The 21,702-nt window shown below is 42.2% G+C and overlaps 1 protein-coding gene across 2 annotated transcripts in view; it reads right to left on the reverse strand.

The window, feature by feature from the left end:
* LOC146609535 (RNA-binding motif, single-stranded-interacting protein 3-like) overlaps positions 1–21,702 on the reverse strand; it is a 301,239-nt gene that overhangs the window by 28,000 nt on the left and 251,537 nt on the right. For both annotated transcript variants that reach the window (XM_085345750.1, XM_085345749.1), the window contains exons 9-12: positions 15,259–15,365; positions 7,269–7,312; positions 5,307–5,403; positions 1,398–1,445 (exon numbers count right to left, since the gene is read on the reverse strand). In XM_085345750.1, coding sequence (XP_085201876.1) covers positions 1,398–1,445; positions 5,307–5,403; positions 7,269–7,312; positions 15,259–15,365 — 296 coding nt within the window. The remainder of the gene's footprint in view (positions 1–1,397; positions 1,446–5,306; positions 5,404–7,268; positions 7,313–15,258; positions 15,366–21,702) is intronic.

Raw genomic sequence — 21,702 nt, forward strand, 5'->3', positions numbered from 1 at the left:
ATACCTCAGGCTTTCCTCTCTGTTTGTCTTCCTTAAGAATGGCTTGTTGACAGCCATGCGTCTACTTGATAAGGCTTTAGTAAACAGTAGATCAACTGGATCAACTGAAGGGCCAGATGCACCTCACAATTCTTTCCTGTTTGTTAAGAGCATGGCTTTCAGTTATACCAGGTTTTTGGCTAATCGCTCGTTCTATGCCTGTCAAACTTTTATTGTTGCCGTTTTTCATGAATTTGAAGAAATGGGAACAAATTATGGCTGCTAGTAACAAAGTCCCTGAAGGTACTGTTTAAAAAGTGGTTCTCTGCTAAGTTTTTTGTTATGTGTAGACACGCCACCAGTTCATTTCTTGAGTTAGGTTCCTTTTTAAGATTGAATGATTCCCAGGTCAATGCCAAGTAACTTAACAAAGAAAACATTTATCTGAAAATGGTCAGGTACAAGGACTGGATTGAAAATGAGTGAAAAAGCAGCCGATGTCCAAAGAAAAACTTTGGAAGACCCTCATGAAGCTCGAAGAACTATTGTTAAATGCCACTTTAAAAAGGAGAAGAAATTCTGTACAAAGAAATGAGAGGGAACGTTTGCACTGTACTTCTCTGTGAAAATGTAATTGACCTTGATTTAAAGAATAACATCCAAGAAGGTTTTGTTTTTACTAATATTTAGGAAGTAGGACTTTGCCAGTTATTGAAATGTTAAAATGTGAAATTTAGTGACCAGTACAAACCTTCTGAAGCTTCTCTGTTGTCTCTCTTCAAAACAGAACTGAATGTGACTGAAGGCAATGTGATTACCTCACCGTTAAAGACCGTGTTGCTCGTGAGCTAAGTCTAATTAATATTAGCTTTTTTCCCCCTTGTCTGCTGTCTGGGATGGTAACCTCAAGCAGCAGTCTGTCTTGTGCTGTGGTCTGGTAAATGACTCTGAATTGCTTCCTGGCACTACCAAAAACATATAAACTCCACAAAGCCTCCCAAAAATAAAACAAAATGTGTTTGTATACTTAGGAGAGATGGAAAAATGTGGTTATCAGAATTGGGTAAAGTGCTTCGTATAGTAACTCCAGGACCGAAATGGTGTAATCATTTGGCCAGAAGTAATAGTGGCCAAGTGCATGTTAGAAATTGAGTTGCTTTAACATTTAGTCTGCAACGGAAGAATAATGTGGCTTAAACGTTTTTCCAAACAGAATCTTTTTCTGGTCAGTCACATTGTGCTAAATATAAAAATGTCTCCATGTCGTAAACTATTTTCAGGATAAATTTAAAAATAAAAAGTTTCGATTAACAGCAGATCAGACTAGTTGAAAATCTGTGATGCGCATCCAAAGGGTGGATCCCCAGCGGGGACTCAAGGGCAGCTGCAGTACTTCAGGTACATGGTGGAGTACTTACTGTAGGTTGCATAACATATTGTTGATGAGGCATCCACGTACTCTGGACCTGAGGAGAAATATAGAAAATGTAAAATGATGGTGGCAATATAAAATTTTCCTTTGTCTTAGTAAGAGCTGAAACGTATCCCACATAATACAATAAATGCAATTCAAATAGTCCCAATATGTTCAAATACTCTTCAGTCTGTAAGTCTTAAAATGATTGTGCTGGTTTTAATGCACCAAAATGGCTGAACTTTACACAGATTAATTTGTGCCAAAGAATTACTAGAAGAATCTGAAAGTCTGGAGGCAGCCCATCTCCCTCCTGCCTTCCCATTATTGCCGGCAGTACGTTGTGCGTTGAGCCCGTAAAATGAGTCTTTTTCTGTATTATAAGAATATTAAAGCTCTGCCCAGTGCTGTTGGAGCAGGGGTGAAAGGTCAGGGACAGACCTCTAGAGAAGACTCACAAAATACAAAAAGCATTTTTGTTTTAATCTCAGCATAAAACAGAACAAAGAACTTCAACGCTACAACCAGAGGAAAAAAAAAAAACAGTGACAGATATGCATATTTACAAATGTAGATTCAAAAGTTAAAGAGATGGAGAAACAGTGACAGTGGAAACTATAAAGAAACCGGAGGAATGGACGATGAACAAACAGAGCTTTTATGCTGGAGAGAGGAATTAGACAGCTTGTAGCAGACAAACACACAGACTGGCCACTGATCCTGGTAAAATGATTAGATTAAACAAAGACAAACATGGAATAATCTGCTGTAAGAGCAATCAATCCTCTGAGCCAACCCAAATGCGTGATTTGGATCCATACCTAAACAAGCCTGATATTCTATAACGCGGTGCCAAGTCTGCTTGTTTATACACGGCAATATTTGTTCTCCCCAGCTGAATGGGACAGCAGATAGACACAGAGAAAGCTTATATTTAATCACTTGTCTTCTGCATTTTCTAACTAAGATATTGCATGACCGTCATGTGATTATTGCAACAAGAAAGGATGGCTTTACACTGGGCTTAAGGAAAAAATCGTGAGAGAATCATGGTGAAATCTTTGCTGGGTAAATAAAAAAAGCCAGTCTTACATATACTAACGTGAGGGAGGCTCACTCACAATTTATCTGAAGCAACCAAAGATGAAAAAGTCCAAACCTGAACCGATAAGAACACAGTGAACACAATGGGAGGCTAGTCCAATCCACTGAAAAGAAACAGACAAAGAGACCTCCAACATATTTACTTCATAATCTCAGCTTCCTTTTCAATTTTGTTCAAAGCCCTTACGTCAGATCTTTACAGCCTCCTCAGGTGTTGTACAGATTCTTATATTATTAGATTAATCTCAGTTCAATTCAGTTTTATTTATACAGTGCCAAATCACAATAACAGTTGCCTCAAGGCACTTTATATTGTAGGTAGACCCTACATTAATACATATCATATGACCCCCTATGAGCAAGCACTTTGGCGACAGTGGGAAGGAAAAACTCCCTTTTCACAGGAAGAAACCTCCGGCAGAACCAGGCGCGGGGAGGGGCGGGGCCATCTGCTGCGACCGGTCGGGGTGAGAGAAGGAAGACGGGATAAAAGCACCTCTCAAACAGTGCAATGTACAGCAATGTTGTAATGTGTTTCCTGATAGCTGAAAATGTTGTAATGCACTGATAATGTGTCCTCTGGGTTTGTTTGGATGCTGAGAGATAAGTCCCAGTTTGCCAGCTGTGAGACAGTTGTGTTCACTCATTTTTTTACTTTTGGAACCAAACACTACCATCTTAGGTTCGTGAAAAGACTGTAGTTTAGTCCAAGTTAACAGCAGATATATGACAAATGCGTTTATCTGTGGGATGTTAAAAACAGCAAAAGGGCTGATGAGTTACAGCATTAACCACTTCAGCAGGACTTCACTCCCAGACATCTCCCAGATAAAAATAAACCAGAAAGCCAGAGACTGATCTGTTATCAGGCAGGAAAGAACGTGAGGGAAAACGTGCTAAGTTGCTAAGTGTAACACAAAATATAAAGAGATCCAAATGACTGCTTTTGAAGATTAGAGTTAACTGACTCGACCTGAGCTGGCTTTTCCCCAAAGCACCAAATTACAGCTTTTACAGAGTTGCTCAGAATTACAGCAGGTAGAGTAATTCTACATGAACATTAGTTTCACTGTGAGTGAAGGGTAAAATGTGCACAACCTAAGAAGCTCCCTACCTCTGGCTGAACTTCACAGCTTATATTATAATTTAAAAGAGCCTGTCAGCCAACAGGCCAAAAAGCCGGTAAGTCAGTTGTCGAGCTGCATGGTCAGCCAGCTGGCCCTCGTTCCAACCAGTCACACGTAAACCCAAACAGCCAGCCAGTTAGCTAGTTAGTAAGCCTGCCAGCCCCGCGTCCTATCAGCCAGCCACATATTTAGTCAGCCAGTGAGCCAGTCTGTATAAGCAGTGATGTAAACCAAGCTCACGGCTGGCTGGCGGTACTCGTTGAAATCTTGGTAGCGATCTGGCCTGGACTGTCTCCTGTCATGCGGATCATCAAAGTCGTTTTTTCCAGGAAATGAATCCAATCGTTATTGAGGAGCCAAGCATAAAGAACGCCAGAGTACCGCTGTTGGTATGGGTCATTTGCAGATCTGATAAATCAATTCTATCAAAAGCTCCAAAATATCAACGCGACACAAACATAAAAGGAGGAATGACACATACAGTCATTTCTGCGCACCTTGAGATTTTCATTACAAAGGCAATACTTTTCATCATAAAAGGAAGTGATTTCCTTTTGTCTTGCATATATATCTGCCTGGCTTGTCTTCTCCTTCTTTCTTCCCCGTGCCTCTTTGTACTTGAGCAGAAGATGAAGGACTCACCTTCCTGCCGTGACTGGCTGAAGGGCAATATTACAGGAAGCGGCGGCAGAGCTGCCCGATATTGAAACTGTGAGGATTAATATTCCTCAAAAGCCTGGCCATTGTTTTTGATAAATCAATTTGGGAAGCCTTCCGAGAGCGGATTAGAGGCGCGCCCTGGCCCACTTTTCTCCCTCCTTCTCTCTCCTCTGCCCCTCCACCACAGGTACTGGACCAGAGTTTTAATCAAGCGTGCCTCAAAGACGGGCGCCGCAACCTTCAGCAACACCCCTCCTCTGCCCACCCAGCCGTGCCATCGCCATCACCTAAACCTACTCTTTCTCTCTCTCTCTCTCTCTCCATCTGTCTCTTCTATTTTCTTATCTATCCTTCATCTCCTTTCTCCTGCTCTCTATCCTCGTCTTTCTGTCTCTGCATACCAAACAGAGGCGATGTTAAACGATAGTGTCTGATCGAGAGGGCACAGTGGCAGCGTCTCTTGATGTTTAGATTCGGCAAAGGGTGTTGCATGAAATGCGCAGTGACGGAAAATAGTTAGCGCTCCTGACATATCACAGGGCCAATTTTTACGATCCCGCTCTGTTCTGTTGCATTACTCCACTGATCGCAGCAGTGAGGAATGCAAACGTTCGCTCTGGAAGTGGAAGGACTGGTGCTGAAGCTAGGAAAATAAAATAAAAAGAGATCGAGAGAGGGAACAAAAGAGGTTTGGACTACAGGAGAGAGGAAACTGTTTCTTTTTCCTAGATACTTTCATTCTTGATGGGTGTGTTTCTTTTTTTCTACCTTGTCAGCCTTTTTAAAATCCCCCTTTTTCTTTGCCGCTTCTGTTCTGATCCCTGGCGTGTTTGCTGCCTACGAAACAGATGTCATCAAGCACAGCTGGAGCATCGAAGAAACAATGAGGGAAGAAGCGAGAGCCTCATGCTGTTTTGAAGCCCATCCCCTCTTTTCCAACCCAAAGTGCACAAAATACACAAAGTATACTCTCATATACATACACACAGAATCTACCCATATTCCAGTGCATTATGGCCCACCTGATATGTGGAAACGGGGGAAGCAGCGATGAAGGGCGTGATGGAGGTCTGTGCGATCATGCGGTTGGTGGCGATGCTGTAAGGCGAGGAGTAGAACCTGAGCCGAAAGGAAAAAGGAACAGAGGAATAGATTTGAGTAACTAACAGTAGAGAGAATACCTAGTTTATTTGCATTGGGTGGTTCCATGTTACGAGGCTATTAAACGACTTTAATAGAAACATCTGAAAAATGTACAAGACTATTGAGTAATACAGAATATTTGGTATGCCTCAAATCTTGCATTAATGACACTTGTAAGTGAGCAGCAGGGACTCCTCAAGGCTGCGCAAACAGGAACGTAAATTCAGTTGCGCTTAATGCTCAGGAGGGCTGAGGTCAGGTGACTGTAGAGGGAAGTCCATGACAGTCAGTACTGCTTGATTGGCCTGAAAGGTAATTTCTTCAAAGCTTCGAGGTGTGCTGGGAGTCATTACCCTTCTCCACACAGCTGGAAACCAGAGGGTGTGCATATGTCTACAGAAAGGACTGCAGCTTCTAAGTGGACGGGGTGTGGTTCGTTTAGTATAGGCGTCCAACTCTGGAGCAGACAAACATCCTCTGACTCGATTACGTCCACTGCATTGTTGACTGTATGTCTGATGCAAGGAATATTCTCCTACTGCCTTACATAAAAATGAATCCATCAGTAAAATGAACTTGTCCATTCTCCATGGTAAGATATATGGTATATGCTCATTCACAACTTGGCCTTGTTTCCCTCTTCATCCTCTTCAAACTGCTATTAATGCATACAGCATCAACGGCGACCAGATTATAGTTTGACTTTAACGGTCCGGTGTTGTGAAAATGTGAGTCAAACACCAGCAGCTCAAAAACAGAGTTTTCATTGTTTTATTATCCATGTCAGATTGTGCAAAATGTAAAATGATTTCAATGAATGTGAATGACACATAAAAGTGATGTTGTGTAGTTTGCTTAGTAGTTTGGAAACTTTGGCAGCTTGATTAAATATAAAAGGTCAGTTTATGACAAAGGAAGGAGCTACATTAGTTTTCACCCAACGCTGGGATCGTGTGCAGTGTTTCAGTTTTTCTAAACGTCTTTTTGCTTTTGGTTTCTGAAAGTATACAGTTACATTTTATGCAAATATTAACACTGAGGAGGACATGTAAATTAAGTCCCTCAATAATATATATATGCATTAATTATGGGTAATTTGCATTATAATTATATACAGCACTAAATTCACCAATTTGAATTTGAACTATTTATGTACCTGTAAGAAATGTAAAGTAGCATTTTTTTAAACTATGCATTACGTTTTTTGTTTTACGTTATTTTTCTTCTTTTCTAGAGAATGATTATTTATGTATATTGTTTTTATTGCCCTCTAAAAAATCTGGTTCAAGGTGCTGAGAGCGACACATTTTTCTCTTTCTCTTGCAGTTTTGTATCTTTGGGATCATAAGTTGAGGGATTTATACTGAAGTAGGCTTTTACATTGCAGGGCGTATGTAATGAGTGATGCTATTCATCCAGTGTTGTGTTTTGGTTGAGACTGACTCACTGGAGGATAAGTGGTTTAGGAAGTGGGAGTGAGGTGCTTCCTGTGAATGACTGAGGACAGAGGGAGATAAAGGGGAGCCTCAGCATTCTCCTTCCTGTCTCAGCACCGTGGGGAAAAATAAAACATGACGCCGGGTCATTTATTTCCACAGCACCATGACATGAAGACACACATATCTGAGTATCCAAAGACACACACACACACACACTCGCCATTTCTCACCTGACCTCACCAGTGAAAACCGATATCTGAACTCCATATAGATTTCCTTAATCAAACAGTAACAAAGTGCAGACACTACATTAATCTTTGTGTATGACAGTAGTATCGACTGGGGTTCTATGAGCCAGGAGGCGAGTGTATTAGCTGGTGCCAAGGATAGATCAAGTCTTACCCATTCTGCATTGCAGCAGGATCATATGTTAACGCCATGCCAGTCTGAAAGAGAAAAAACAACAACAAATTATACGGCCTATCAAGATTCATACAGTATGGGAAGTAATATTAAAATGCTGAAGCAAAAGAAAATGTGACAACTTGTCCTACATTACCACCTTTTATATCAGTTTTTTCAGTGTGACAATGTAGTGTCATCTGCTGTAGTAAAAAGGAGAAGGCAACAAAAGCAATCAATCTCACTCTAAGTGAGAAGCCAGTTTCTGATATTTACTGACAGACAAAAATGAGGAATGGCGATTTGCAGCGAAGCAGCAAAACACACAGAAAGAAGTGGTCAACACTTTTGTTTTAAGCCTACTTTTCAATAATGACCTAAACAAAGCCAAAGAGAAGACTGTGGCTGGAACACAGTTTGATCAATGTCTTGTCCTTCTTTTTTACAAAAGATGTTCTTCCATAAATTTGGTGACATGATTTCAAGCTGCATTTAACCCTTTTAAAGTGTCTCTTATTTATATGTTTATATGTTGTCGTAAGTCGGACACTGATGGCTTTGCTGATCGAACGTACTTCTGTGAAATACAGTTAGAGCCATAATTTGTTGGACAAAAATATAATTTTTGTAGTTTTAACTTTATAGACCACCACAATTATTTAATTGTATAGGACTTAAGTGCAGACTTTGAACTCTAATTCAAGGGGTTTTACAAAGTTGTTGCATAAACGCAGTTTTCAAGGCCACATGAGGCTTACTCTGTTATTATTCAATAACAAATGAAACAGACATAATATCTGAAGTTGAGCGAGGCCATCCTCATAATCAAAAACTACAATAAATCTATCAGACAGACAGCAGAAACATTAGGAGTGGTACATTCTTAAAAAGAAGGAACGCACTTGGCCAGAGCAAAAGGTCTGAAAGACCACACAACAAAGTGTATGATGACAGAGGCACTTCCATAGCTGCGGAAAAACAACATCAAACATCTAACCAAGCCAAGAACACTCAAGGTAATAGGTGTATTTTTTGTCAAGGTCTACAATCAACACAAATGTAAATGCAGAGAGTTTACAACAAGCACTGATTACGCTCAAGAACAGGAAGGCCAGATTAGGATTTGCCAAAAAAACATCTAAAAGAGGCTGCACAGTTGTGGAAAAATTCTTTGGACAGATGAAACCAATATGGAAAAATACAGACAAGGAGAGAAACCGCCGAATCCAAAGCATACATGTGTCATGCTGTAATTCCTAAACAGTCCATGCGAAATTTTTGTGAAATTCCTTGATGTAAAGTTGAATGTTTGCCCTTCAATTGCATTATAATTGTTTGATTTCACGTTCACTGTGGTGATGCACAGAGGCAAAACTATATAAATCACGTCTTTGTCCAGCTAAGTATTCAAGAAGGTCACAGAGTAATTTTCTGTACATTTAACCACTTCTGCTACCTCTAAATCACAGTGTTTTCCCTGTACGGGCTACTTGTATGTCACCTGTACGTCAAAGGCAATGCTGTTGATATACTCCTGCACTATTGTGACCAAGATAATTTGCTGTACATTTATTGTACTCGAAGAATAACTTGATTAAGATCCTGATTGTTTTTGTCCAAAACAAATGAAATCAAATCCAAATCATCTCATTCAAAGTGGAAAAACTGACAAGTGACAAAGCCAATGTGAGGGAAAGCTTAGTCAATAGGACAAAGTGAATTAGTATCGAAGACGCGCTTTTCTATTTCAACCACGTATCATCGTGTTTTTATGAATGAGAGGAAATAAAGAAATGGCCTTTGGAGAGAAAAGAGAATGAGTGGAAAACTGAGTTCCTTGTTGTGATGGTGTGTGTACATGTGTCTAGGTAAGTGTGTGACAGCAAACCTATCCATGAGTGTGTGTCTGCGTGTGATTGTGTGAGGCCCTTTTTTAGAGTCCAGGAGAGAAACCTGTGTGCCGCAATCCTTCATCTGCATTCCTGAAGGTTCTCTCCCCCCGAGGAGAGCTAATCCGATTTCTTTTAACAGGAGGCTGCTGAGGATGGCAGATTTCATCAGCATACACACATGCACACACTACACATTTACACACACACACTCATTTTTTGCCCTTCCTTTCCCTCACTTTGCCCTCCCTCCCACTCCTTTTCTTCTTCAACATCTTGTGTTCTCCTTTCTCTCTCTCCGTTCCTCACTCCCCTCATCTCTTAATCTACCCCTCCCATCTTCCTGTAAGTCTTTTGCCCTTGTTCCCCCAGAGGGCTACCTACACTGAGCTATACAGTTAAGGGAATAGTGGCTCAGAGGTCCAAGGGGATCAGTGAGCCTGGACCGAGCCCTCGAGAGTGAGCAAAAACACAGACTCTCCACCAAATGACAATGTCCTTGCTTAAACTAGGGATGTGTAGGGATCCAGGCATGGACGGACCTTTGTGTCTAATTTTGTGTATTTACACAACTGGTTGTAAAAGGCTTTCAGAGACGTTTTATATCAAGCTGTAAAGGCCGAATGCAGCCACTCAGTCCATGCGCTTTGTAATTATTTTCTACTTTAAATTTGGTTTTGCATCTGTGAACATCTCTTTCTGTAAATCCATACATGCAAAGGTCTCTGTGCATGTATTTATACTCTCCCTTTACATGAAATCCAAGATCAAGAGAGTTGCATTGCACGCCTGTCAGCATGTTTGCGTGCGCGAATGTGTGTTCCCATGCTCGCTAATAGCAGCGGCAGACATGGCCAGCTGTCTCGGTGAGGCTGATAACTCCCCTAAGTGCTGCCCTTGGTTCCGCGTGTTGATGAATTCCACAGCAGAGAAGCTCCTGACCGGAGGACCCTGCATAGCCAGTGACTGATTACTGATGCAGTTAGCTTTTGGCTCCGTCAAAATGAGAGGAAAGGAAAAGACACAGACAGACTGTGTATCCGTCTTAGCTTGATCCAAGACTGCAGAAAAAAACTTGACTTTAATGCTGTACAGACCCCGTGAACAAAGCTTGGCCCTGATAGAAGTTCCCATGAACAGACCTGACTTTCGAAGACCAAGTGGCCGTTTTTTCATGCTTATGCAGTAAATAAGACTTACTGTACCATGTATTTTCCACTAGAATATGTTCTCCCTTCTATGTAAATGTAAAACGATAAATATGCCCTACTGTACCCACAGTAAAATCCCAAAATGTAGCACAGTGACAGATGGCTCCAAACTCATGAAAAAGCCATAGAGTATGACTCAGTTGTTTCTTTCTGTAGTCAATCATTAATTCAAGTTATCAAGTTTAGCGAGTTGTGAAGAATTATTTTGCATCAATATCATTTCAACTGTGCTCTAGGGTTTACAAAATGAATTATACTAATGTAGTCTCAGTGAAAATGTGAATGCATTTTATCATGGCAATAAAGCAGCTTTTTTTTTTTTTTAGCATATTATGTATGAAAATGCATGTATGCAAAATTGTGTTTAACAGAGTTAAAAATGTGAGGACAGCCTACACTAGCGGTTTTAAAGACGTCACCTGTTCTTTCCTGTTGCAGAAGTGGTTTTCATACTTATTCTGACACCTGGGCGCCCTTCAGAAGCTGAAAAAGTTCACAACTTTTTAACTCTCAACAACAACAAGAAGGAGGAGCAGCTAAATTTTAGTCTAATAAAAGACAGCTCAACAGCTAGTTGTGTTTATTTTCTTGTGCTTAAATCATATTTTGAAAGCCGTTTTCAAAGATGCACCACAACCCTGAGGCTTTCTAGACATTACCCTGCACAAAAGAATGAAAATGTTTGGCAAACATTAGCCAGTCTTTACACTGCCAGCTTTCTAGTACAAAATCTGTCCAAGAGCATGGATATGGAGCAGTGCAGATAAAAGTGTGAGACCATGTGAACTTCCTTCTGCAGGCAGCTCCTTCGCCTAAACCGAGCTGAATATTTCTAGTAATTAGGACCCAGCTCATCTGATAAATCTCTTGCCGTGTACTGCATAGGAGTAAGGGCAGCTTCGACTCGATTCTCCCAATGTTTTTTGGTGTTCATGAAAACAGCTCCACATCCCCACTCCGTGCCCCAAGGATGACCCGCCAACTCCTTCCAAAAACCACAGGAAAACCAAGTCGAGTCATCGTCTCTGTGTCCTCACACACGCTGACCCGCTCCCTCCCTTACTTTTTTGCCTGCTATACACACATTTGCTTCTTCTGCCTTGTGGCTACACACACAAACACACACAGGGACATCTGTCAAGCTTTCACACAGACTGGAAAGCCGGATGTTTTTTTTTTCATCCACACTCATTCCCCTAGAGTAGGTGCTTGAGAAGTGTGACTTTGAAAGTTTTTATGTGCGTGTGTGTAGGAGTGTGTGTTGGTGTAAAAGAGTTAGGATGTGAAGAGAGAGAGACAGAGAGAGAAGAATGAGCACCCATGGCGCTAGGCGCGCGAATGTGTGGTGGAAGAAAAAAAATGCAGTGACTAATATGTTTGTCAGCATGAGACAGCGAGAGACAGCACTTTCTAGACTCCCACTTTGGGTAGTTTACAAGAAAATCTGTCATATATTTCTCAATCCTCACCACCAGCCACCCTGCAGCACTCAACCCCTTGTAACTCCTGACTGATCATGCAATGTGTTCCCTCTCTCTTAGTCTCAGTGAGTCACTTGCTCTTTCTCTCTCCATATGTTGCTGTGGGATCTGGGAAGACTTCAAACACAGGAAGAGGAGACAGTAGACAAAATGGAAGAGAAAGAAGCTGTGAGGAGGGAGTGTTTAAATATGGGTGGAGGAAAAGGGGGAAGAGTGATGGAAAGCTAAAGATGGCGGTAGAGTGAGATCTATACTGTAGAAGGAGAAGGTAGAGAGACATGTCGGAAGAGACAGCAATGGATGGCGTAGGCTGTTGCTTCGCTTCATCTGTCTGCCACAGGGAGCGGAGTGAGGAATGGCCTCAGTTCTGATAAACAGACTAACATGTGATGGCCATCTCCCATCTCCCCTGCCCACAGCTGATCAATGACCACACAGAGGCACACACATGCTTCTAAGGGCCATCCACTTTATTCTAAGTGTAAATGTACGCAGAATGCACTGCAGTATCACAGTTTTAGATCAACCAGACTTTATCTGCAGGTGATCTGAGTTGCATTGTGATCAATGTTGGCTGTAATGCTTTCCAAAGTAATGCATTACTGTAATCATATTACAGTTCTTCAGTAATGCAGTCATTTACCAGAATTACTGTACTAAACAAAGGTTCATTACAAATTTCTTCTATCAAAACTGTTTGTTTTCCTTAAGTTGATTTCGGTTTGGGTGCAGGGAGGAAGAAAACGGTGGAGGGATGTACAACTTTTGAGGACTGGAAATACCACAGGAAAAGACAAGAGCACGGTGGTAGAGTGCAGACTTCACTAACAACAGAAACAACTGCATTATACAGCTAACACAACACGGGCTCTTTGCAAACATCTGCACAGACAGCATGCTAACAAAAAACTAGCAAAGAGCCCAGAGTGATGTTAAAGCTGAGTGTTTGCAGACTCCCTCAATAATACAGGGATTTTCATCCGCATGTGGAACTGTAGCCTAAGGTTTAAAAACAACTTGTAACTATGTGACAGTACATTTTGGGTAACGCTGGTAACGTTGCAAGTAGTATAACTAATGACTTTCTCTCGGAAATAATCAAGTAACAAACAGCATTATTTTTAAGAAAAGTAACGAGCACCGTATAATGCTTTGAGTAATCACCCAAACATTGGACAGGATGTGACTCACGTGTAAACAATAGTGAAAGTTTCATGCTGAGACACTTACAGCATCTTTTTTGAATTGAATTTGAAGGACAGAAAACTAAGTAAATATTCTTCTTATGAGCTTTTAGCTCAGCCTCTGGGTGAACTCAGAATTCTTAAGAAACTCTGAGTCTCTAGTTTTTCCTTTTTTCCTCAAGTCTCTTCTTGTTTAAAAAGCCCTGAGATACGCTGAAAACCCAATCTGCTAAAAACTTTACACTAATTAGCAAACATATTTGTCCAAAATGTTCATTTTTAGTGTTGTAATTTCAAAAGTGTAGCAATTAAGGCACAATTATAATCACAGAGAAATCTAAGGACCTGGTAAAGCGAATTAGTAAACATATTTTACAGGCTAATATATCACGTCGAAGGTCAAGTGTCTGTATGCAATGCAAAGAATGCATTATAGCAAAATGAATAAATGTTTGTGTCTATTTAGGCTGCATCCGTCTCCTTTAAAAGGAAGCATCTGATCACTCCCACATACACAGTCATCTCACTTTACCTTAAGTCAACCGAGCTGACCCTGCCAACCTGTCAATGTGTGGGCCTGAGGGGATGTAGCAATGTGATTTAGGTGAAACACGCTTCATTGGTTTATAGGTGTTAGGCCTGCTGAACATGTGATGGACACGGACACACACACACACACACACACACACACACACACACACACACACACACAGCCTGTGTAGGGAATACAACACCTACGTCTTAATGCATGCTCAATAATTCAGTGAAGGAAATCCCGGAAAGTTGATTCTGTTCATCTGGACGAAGTGTTTTCAGTGGGAGGAATGTTTCCTCACTCTTCCAACTGACTTCTTCATTCTCAGCTGACTGCAGCTTTCCTCAACCTTATAAACAGTTCAGTTGCATAACCACCAAAAGTAGCACCATTGACTAACAGTGAGCCATGAGCTCAGTTTCATGATTGTTGTCATGACCATTGGTCGATGGCCATGATAATTGTTCACAGAGACTTGGAGAATGGCTGCAATTCAAGCTTTGTAACACAGTGAAAGATGTAGTCATGGCAAAACACAGAAGAGCTACCTCATCCACCTACAGGCCAGTGGCTATTCCTTCAATGATGAGGACGTGCACACATCCTGGGCAGGTATGGCTCCTGGTTTGAGCGGGGAGTAAAGGAGGCCATTTGAATGTGGAAAGGGAGCAACCATCGCTAAAAAGAGGAGGAGGCAATCTTCTGACAATCATGAATCTGAGCTGAAGAAATCACTTGGATGAGAGATGAAACTGTATCCTCCACCTACTTCTTCACACATACTCACAAACTGCGTCTGCAGCACACACTAAGACGTATGGAGAGTTTTTCTTGAAGGACAAACATTCCATCTTTCCTCCTGTAACTTGCAGTTTCAGCACAATTGTCAGACTGAGCATGTGCAGCTGCACGTGTGTGTGCATTCTGTCTCTTCTATATAGTCCCGTCTAAAGCAGTCGCGTACTTGTCTCCTCTGTTCGTCCTTTCCAGTATATCCTGTTGGTAGTCTAAGAAAAGATTTTAACCTCGTATCTACATGTTACCATACCGTTTCCAGTTTCAGGTTTCCCAGCATTCTGCTGTATGGTGGAAATATATGCACTCAGTGAGGCTTGAGATGCAATTTACATGACAGCACATATACATCTGGAGACAATTTGATCGATATGTGGGCTATTTTTCTTTTCTTTTTTTGAAAACATCTCCATACATGATAGTAAATACAAATGGCAGGCGTTAATACTTTACATTCTGCCAGATGTTTTAGCCAACTTCTTCTGATCCCTTGTGAGCAGGGTGGAGCCATTTCTTAGAAATACCACTACCTCAGATGGTCATCTAGAGATGTGGTGCTACAGTAGTTAGTGGAGTGTAAGTGAGCGGTGTTATTTTGTCAACTCATCCGAATAGCAGCTTATATAGTTTTTAGCACATTTACTCAATTTTATTGCTATTTTATTTGTGAATTTAGCTTCCAGGTGAGATAAAATCTATATATAAAATCTATATATATATATAAATATAGTTTAAGTCACCAGCAAACCTAAAGGAGGTGTATGTAAAGAGAGGCATTTGCCGAAGAAATCTTTATGTGATTTACTATTTCATGAATTGTGCTACACCAAAACCCTGTGGAAGAGTTTTTTTCCAGTTGCGAGTGAGAAAAATAAACACTGGCGTAACATCTTACCTCGCCTTCTCTGTGCCACGGCCTTCCATTCTGAGGGTACTTGCTCTGGCTTTGGCGTTTCTTCTGCCCTCCGTCGGCAAATTTGCACAGCAAAGGCTCCGTGGGAGCTGCAGAGAGAGAAAAGGACAAAATCATGTTAGCAGAAGTGCATTGTGCGACCTTTCCAAAAAGAAAGAAGCCCTTTTGAACTGTGTCCTTTGTCTCTTCTTCTACCACTGCATCTCTTTCTCTCTCTCCTCCCCCTCCCTCCGCTCTGCCTTCCTATGGAGCTCCTACACAAATTCCCAGTCTGGTGATGTTGGCAGGCCCTCCCTATCCTTGCAACGGCTGGCAGCCTATGAAAGAGCATTGCAAGGTATTGTTGAAATAATAATCACAGTAATCGCTCTTGTAAATACCTCTGAGATGGTAACACAGGACCGCTCTGTCAGCCAAAGCTTATTTCTAGAAGGCGTTCCTGTTCCTGACGCATAATCCCTCCGTGTTTTACTGTAACAGCCATCTCCTCTTTTATTTGAAATTTTTATGTCTTTTTCCACTCAGCAGCCATCAGCGTGAGCACCTCACTGGGGTGCATGGTTTGAGAAACGGCTGATATAGACGTTACTGTGCTGTTCTCGGTGCAAACACTAGGGGCAGGCTAAGGGTCCCCGAGATGAAACCGTTACAGAGGATTGACAGATGCTCTAACTTCAGAGCTGGCATCAGCAGAAATAAAGGATGGCTTGAAAATGAAACAGCTGTCATTATACACATTAAAAAAACAAAAAAGAAAAGAGCCCCCTGAAGAGCGACCTCATCTAAGCTGTATCTGCATCAAAAGCCTTTTGTATGCATAATTACCAATGAAAGGTCAATGAAAGTGTTGCGATAACCTAAGCCTGTGTAAAGATAACTTGTGAAAGGGCAGTTTCCCACACTCGTGCTGCAGGTGAGCACCTAAAGAGGGAAAAATTGGCTCAGGCAGATGACTTTCCTGATGAGATAGTGCAGAGAGGAAAAGCAAATCTGAAGACAGTCAATCTGGAGAGAAGAAGAAAGAGTAGGGGGGTAAAAAAGCATGAGAAATGAGCGGCTCGCTTGGCTGGGGATCTGGGGGTCTTCACAGTGTCCGTCCCCTTTTCAGTCAGCGTCAGCGAGATCGGAATCTCTTAAGACACAGACTGGGGAGATGAAACAGGGGAAGGGAGACAGTTGTATAAACAAGCAGAAACACAGGAGTACAGAAAGCGTAAAGAACATGAAACAACAAAAGGAGAAGATGGTGAAAGAGATAAGGGAAATGGCTGACCAAGGAATTAGAGTGTGAACCTAAACCAGGATCAAACCCTGGGAGAGTTGTACAGTTCAGCAAAAGTACAGTACACACAGCGCCAACAAGTTTGTCCAAACACTGAACCGATGCTGCTCTGCACCTGGCGGCTTAGGAGAGAGCTGACGGCTCTCCTGTCAACGCATTCACATTACAGGCCTGGCAGCTTGTGACACGGAGGCTTTGTGACGACACTGGCCAATGATGGGGGCTGTCTGCAGGAGGCTGAGCAAAGGGACCTTTCATCACGCCATGTCAGAGATGACACCGAGAGAATTGTTGATGCTTTAATCTCTACTCCCAGATGTTAGAGGTGCTTTGGGTCCTGATAATAATGCAGCATCACAAGACAGGAGAGAAAAAGCTTCTGTCTAGACTGACAAAGCAGTGACAGCCATGAAACAACCTGAAGTTAAGTGAGCTCATGACAAGCGACTTTGTCAGGCGATAAATTGATAAAAAAAAAAAGAAAAAGGAAAGGCCGAGGCGTTAATGAGCTAATCAGATGATTTGCTTTTGCATTTAATTTTCTCTCATGCCAGGAATGTTGCTGCTGAAAATATGTTTTTGTTAGTTACAGGAGATGTCTGAGATGCAAATGAGATGAAGGCTGTGGAGCTTATGGACTGCATTTATGTGGCTAAAGGGGTACTATGGGGCTAAATGCATGCAAACAAACTCTGGAAAAACAGCAAAAGAAATTTACTGTGTTTCTGTGCCTTTAGGGTCCACTACAGCACCAAACTTTTCAGTCAGCCAAAGAAAAAGTAGCAGGGAAGGGAGAGCGCATGAGACGCTACAGGAGAAAAACAACAAAAGCTCCTCCAAACCTCTCCTTTGGCGCTGTGGGAGATAATTAGCTATTGGAGAAATTTGGAGAATCTGACATAGAGCACGCTGACGTTCCCCCAGTGACTACATCCCCAGTTCCCACAGCGAACTAGCCCATTTGTTTAAGACTCAAGCCCAAGATCAACAGCCTCGCACCACCCCACCCTCCCTGTGAACACACTCACCCTTCTGTAGCCCTGAAACACACACCCTCCTCCTGCCCTTAAAATCTCTTTGCTATAACCTTTGAAAACACACAAAAATAGCCAAAGACACATACGCAGAATAAGCCAGTGCCAGGCTATAAACCCTTCTAGACCTCTCGCCACACGGCGTCATCCCTGGCACGGCCCAGAACAAACTGGGCCACCGACTACGTTCCAGCTTGCTGATCCTGCGTCTTTAAGGTAAAGGCTTCAAGTAATGCCTAATTCACTTTGGCTCCAGAATATGTGTTTTCGGGGGCTTCTTGCTATGAACTAATTTACTGCCCCTTTAATGATTCGACATCATGGGAAAAAGACGAAGTAGTTTTGGTCAGAGGTTAACAACTGCCGCTAACAAGGTGCTCCGTGGGAACCCCTAATTGTTTTTTATGTGGGTTGCTGTAGGAACTGGTAAACACGTTAACCAGGGGTGGCTGCGGACATGCGCACATGCATTATGGGCTTTGAAATATGCGCACCAAGACCGACCACAATCACGCACGCACATGAAAGGGGAGCAGTTTAGTGAGAATAAGATGCCTGTGCTGCCAGCCTCATTTGATCATAGCCTTGGCTCAATCATGCTCCTCAATGTGCATTTGGCTCTGAAAAGATAGTCATGGCATTCTGCACATCAATAGACGCATTACCAACAGACAAAACGAACCAGCAGAGGCATGGAAATGCACTTGTGTAAATAACAGCGACAATAGAAATCTAAATGAAAGCTTGTTGAAATTTTCACTTATTAGCGCTATGTTCATAAGCAATTATTGCTGTTACAGTTGTTTCCTATGGGACTGCATCTGGTCGAAATCAGCTCTTTGGCTGCAGACAAGCACAGTGGCTTTTTTCTCTATCTATAGACAAAGAGCGCTCGTGCGCTCCGGATGGCTTGAAAAGCCAGCTGAAAAACATCTTGATCTATGAATGCAAATCAGTACATGTATTATAACACGTCAATTTCGGCCTGTTGTACATTCATTTGGTGCTCTGAATTGGACTGTACATCTGTTTGGCCTGAATGGTGAAATCAATGCAGGAATGCTCCATAGTTGCAGAGGGGCTGTGTGAAAGGTTTTGCTCAGTGAAACAGCCAGCTTTTCACCATCAGGACAGCTACAAAAGAGGCCTCTAAGAAGGGTTTGGAGTCAAACTGGGCCGGCCTTGCTTTGCTCTCAGAGTGTCCAAAGCAATAAAGAGGGCAAACAGAGGGAACTGTTCAGCCACTTGTACCAAAATATGTCAGCCTGAAAAGATTCAGTGAAAGCAAGCTCTCGACTTCTCAATGACAACTTTAGCTAAAGGTTCCTATGGGTCTCAGAAAAGTCTCAGGAAGGCTCACTGTGTTTTACTGCAAGGACATGTTAGGGGAGAACATGGAAAAGGCAGAAAGAGGACAGTATTTTATTGGAATTCTGCTCTACTCTGATGCTGCTCGAGAGGATCTCTAATTGGATCAACAACTGTCTGATTCCCTTCAGCCAGCTTGACCTGTCTGCCCAGACTGAGGAGGCTGTGTCTTATGGGGAAGAGAAAGAATAAGAGTGGGAGTGAGAGAGAATAAGAGACATAGAAAGGCACAGAGGGAAACAGAAGGCGTTAGAAAGGGACGCTATTCTGGAGAGAGATAAAAGGATGCTAGAAAAACATGACAGGTGGATAGGACAAGCAGGGTCACAGAACAAAACTATAGCAGTGCTGCATATACGTCGCCATTGTCAGAGTCAAACAGACAGCCTCAGAATGGCTGCCAACCTAGAAGGCAGGCGGGAACAGCTTTCCTACAGGGAGGGCTTTGACAGATCCCAGTCGATAGCTCTCACAACTGCCATGCTGGCCTTGCATCCTTCAGCATGGAAATGAAGACAGTCTGCCAGGCGTTTTGCTGACAGGGACGGCACACATGGCTCAATGACACGGCCCAATAAATGGAGCCGGCGCTGAGAGGAAGGCATGGCAGAGAGCGACACAAAGAGGAAAGGGAGATAGATGGAAGGACAGATACAGTGTCATAGACAGACAACGAGACAAGAGGAGATGGTGACAGAAAGAGACAGAGGGGAGAGATTCACCGAGTTTAGAAGTGACAGGCACAGTCCAGTTTTCACTCTTCCGATCCATACTGTATAGCTCATCTCTTTGAGTGGGATGAGCATAGGGAGAAGGATGTCAACAACAGCTTGCTTCTCATCCTGCATCTGCTACACATGCTCAATGGCTATTGATCAGTGCTTGCTTAGACTTCCATAGAGGGCTTCTGCAGCACGCCATGCAGTTCTGGTCTGAGATGATATTATGGATTACGGGAAGGGAAATGGAGGGAAGAGCCCTGCATGCGGGCGGTAGAAGCCTGATCGATGAGCTATTGCACACTTAACAAGAGTAATGTTATGTAGGGAGTCTCTGACATGCTAATCCATCTCTCACTCTCTTTGTCCATCTCCCTCAATCGCATTTCTCTCTGTCGTAGTTATCTCCTGTCTGCATCTCTCACTCCCTTTCTTTTTCTCTTTCTTTCTTCTGTCCATCCATCTATACATCCACTGCAGAGCACCGAATCCAGACCAAATTTAGACAAATAAACAAAGCTGATGGATGAGACGACCTCCATGTAGGTCTGGCACTGAGTCAGTCTCTAACAGCGCAGACAACTCAAATCGACTGAAACCATCTCGTGGTAATGGGAATACAAAATGCAATTGCCAAGGAATATGCAGAAATCAATGCGAAATGATCTAACAGAAAGGTGAACAATACTCTGCTTAAACACTGAGTTGTAATTATTTTAGCAGCTGAAAATATGGGTTGAATATAATTGCACTTCAAGTACTGACTCTGGATTAATCTGCTTTTGCATTAAATTTGAGAGCCACAAGTGCAGTGCAGCGCCAAACAGGAGGAGGGGTTTCCAGCTGCTCGCTGACTCCTGGGAGACGAGCTCTGATGTACCGGTGTAACGAGAACTTCATTTTAGCTTAATCAGCTAATTCCACTTGCTATTCCCAACACTAAGGTTGCCATGGTGAGTAAATAAATTACTAGAAACAACAAGTGCAGACAGAAGTTTGTGAGTGAGTGAGTCGAAGTTATGCTTATGTGTGTTTGCCAGCTCTAATGAATGGCTCACAATCCTGCATCCATATATTGAAATAACATTTATACAGGCAGACAGTCCCCACTGCATTCGGTCCAAATGGCATAGTTGAGTGCTTCTGGGTCCTGCAGTCAGCTGCAATGTTTAAGTGGCGGTGGCAGATGTTTCTAATGTTAAAGCCACACAAGCTGCTCTACGCTGCCAACATCTTTGTTTCTGCAGTAGGTCTCAATATCACTACCAACTTTATACAGCTGGCCAGGGTGGCAATTACAGTAAAAGTGGCCACAAAAAACGTAAGAGCAGGGTCTGAGATTAAAATGACTATTTGTAGAGTGGATCTGAAATAAGATCCAAGAAAATATGCACCAGGCAACTTAAGCCAGCACTTCAGATAGATAAATCTATAAGTGGGAAAAATAGACTTTGGTGTTAAGGATATTGATGATGTGTTGTACTCTTCAAAAAGCTACATCACTTGTTCCCCACTGAACTGATGAAACAAGCTTTGGAAGAACAGACTAGTTTTATTTTTCAAATAATTTACAATATGCATGAGAATCTTCTGGGTCTGGGTTTTTAAAGATAAAGTTCACCCCCAAATTTTCCACTGGCCTGTATTGCCATCTAAACTGACTTTGTATGAGATACCCAGCTTTGGAGACATCGGCTGCTGTGATGTCTACCTTTTTTTGGCTATAATGTATGAAACTCAAAGCACTAGTAAGCCGGTGTGAGAAGTTTCATAGAACTTTCAATGAATTCTTCTTTTAGTTTTTGCATCTGCCAATCAAAACTAACATTACAGCTCAGCTGATGAAGAATGTCATTAATGTTTACATTGCAGGTAGGCTACAGTCCCATGGGCCTAGTCATTGGTAGTCCATTTGGCAACCAATGACTGTGAGGGAGAAATGTGTATTTTCTTACTAGATGTGAGTGGTTGCTGGCAATCACTATAAAACTGAATGCTAAAGGCATGTTTGCACAGGTCTAGA

This window comes from Diplotaxodon limnothrissa, linkage group LG22, assembly GCF_057381915.1.
Source record: "Diplotaxodon limnothrissa isolate DT_005_m linkage group LG22, D_limnothrissa_male_GT1.1, whole genome shotgun sequence".
Classification (NCBI taxonomy): domain Eukaryota; kingdom Metazoa; phylum Chordata; class Actinopteri; order Cichliformes; family Cichlidae; genus Diplotaxodon; species Diplotaxodon limnothrissa.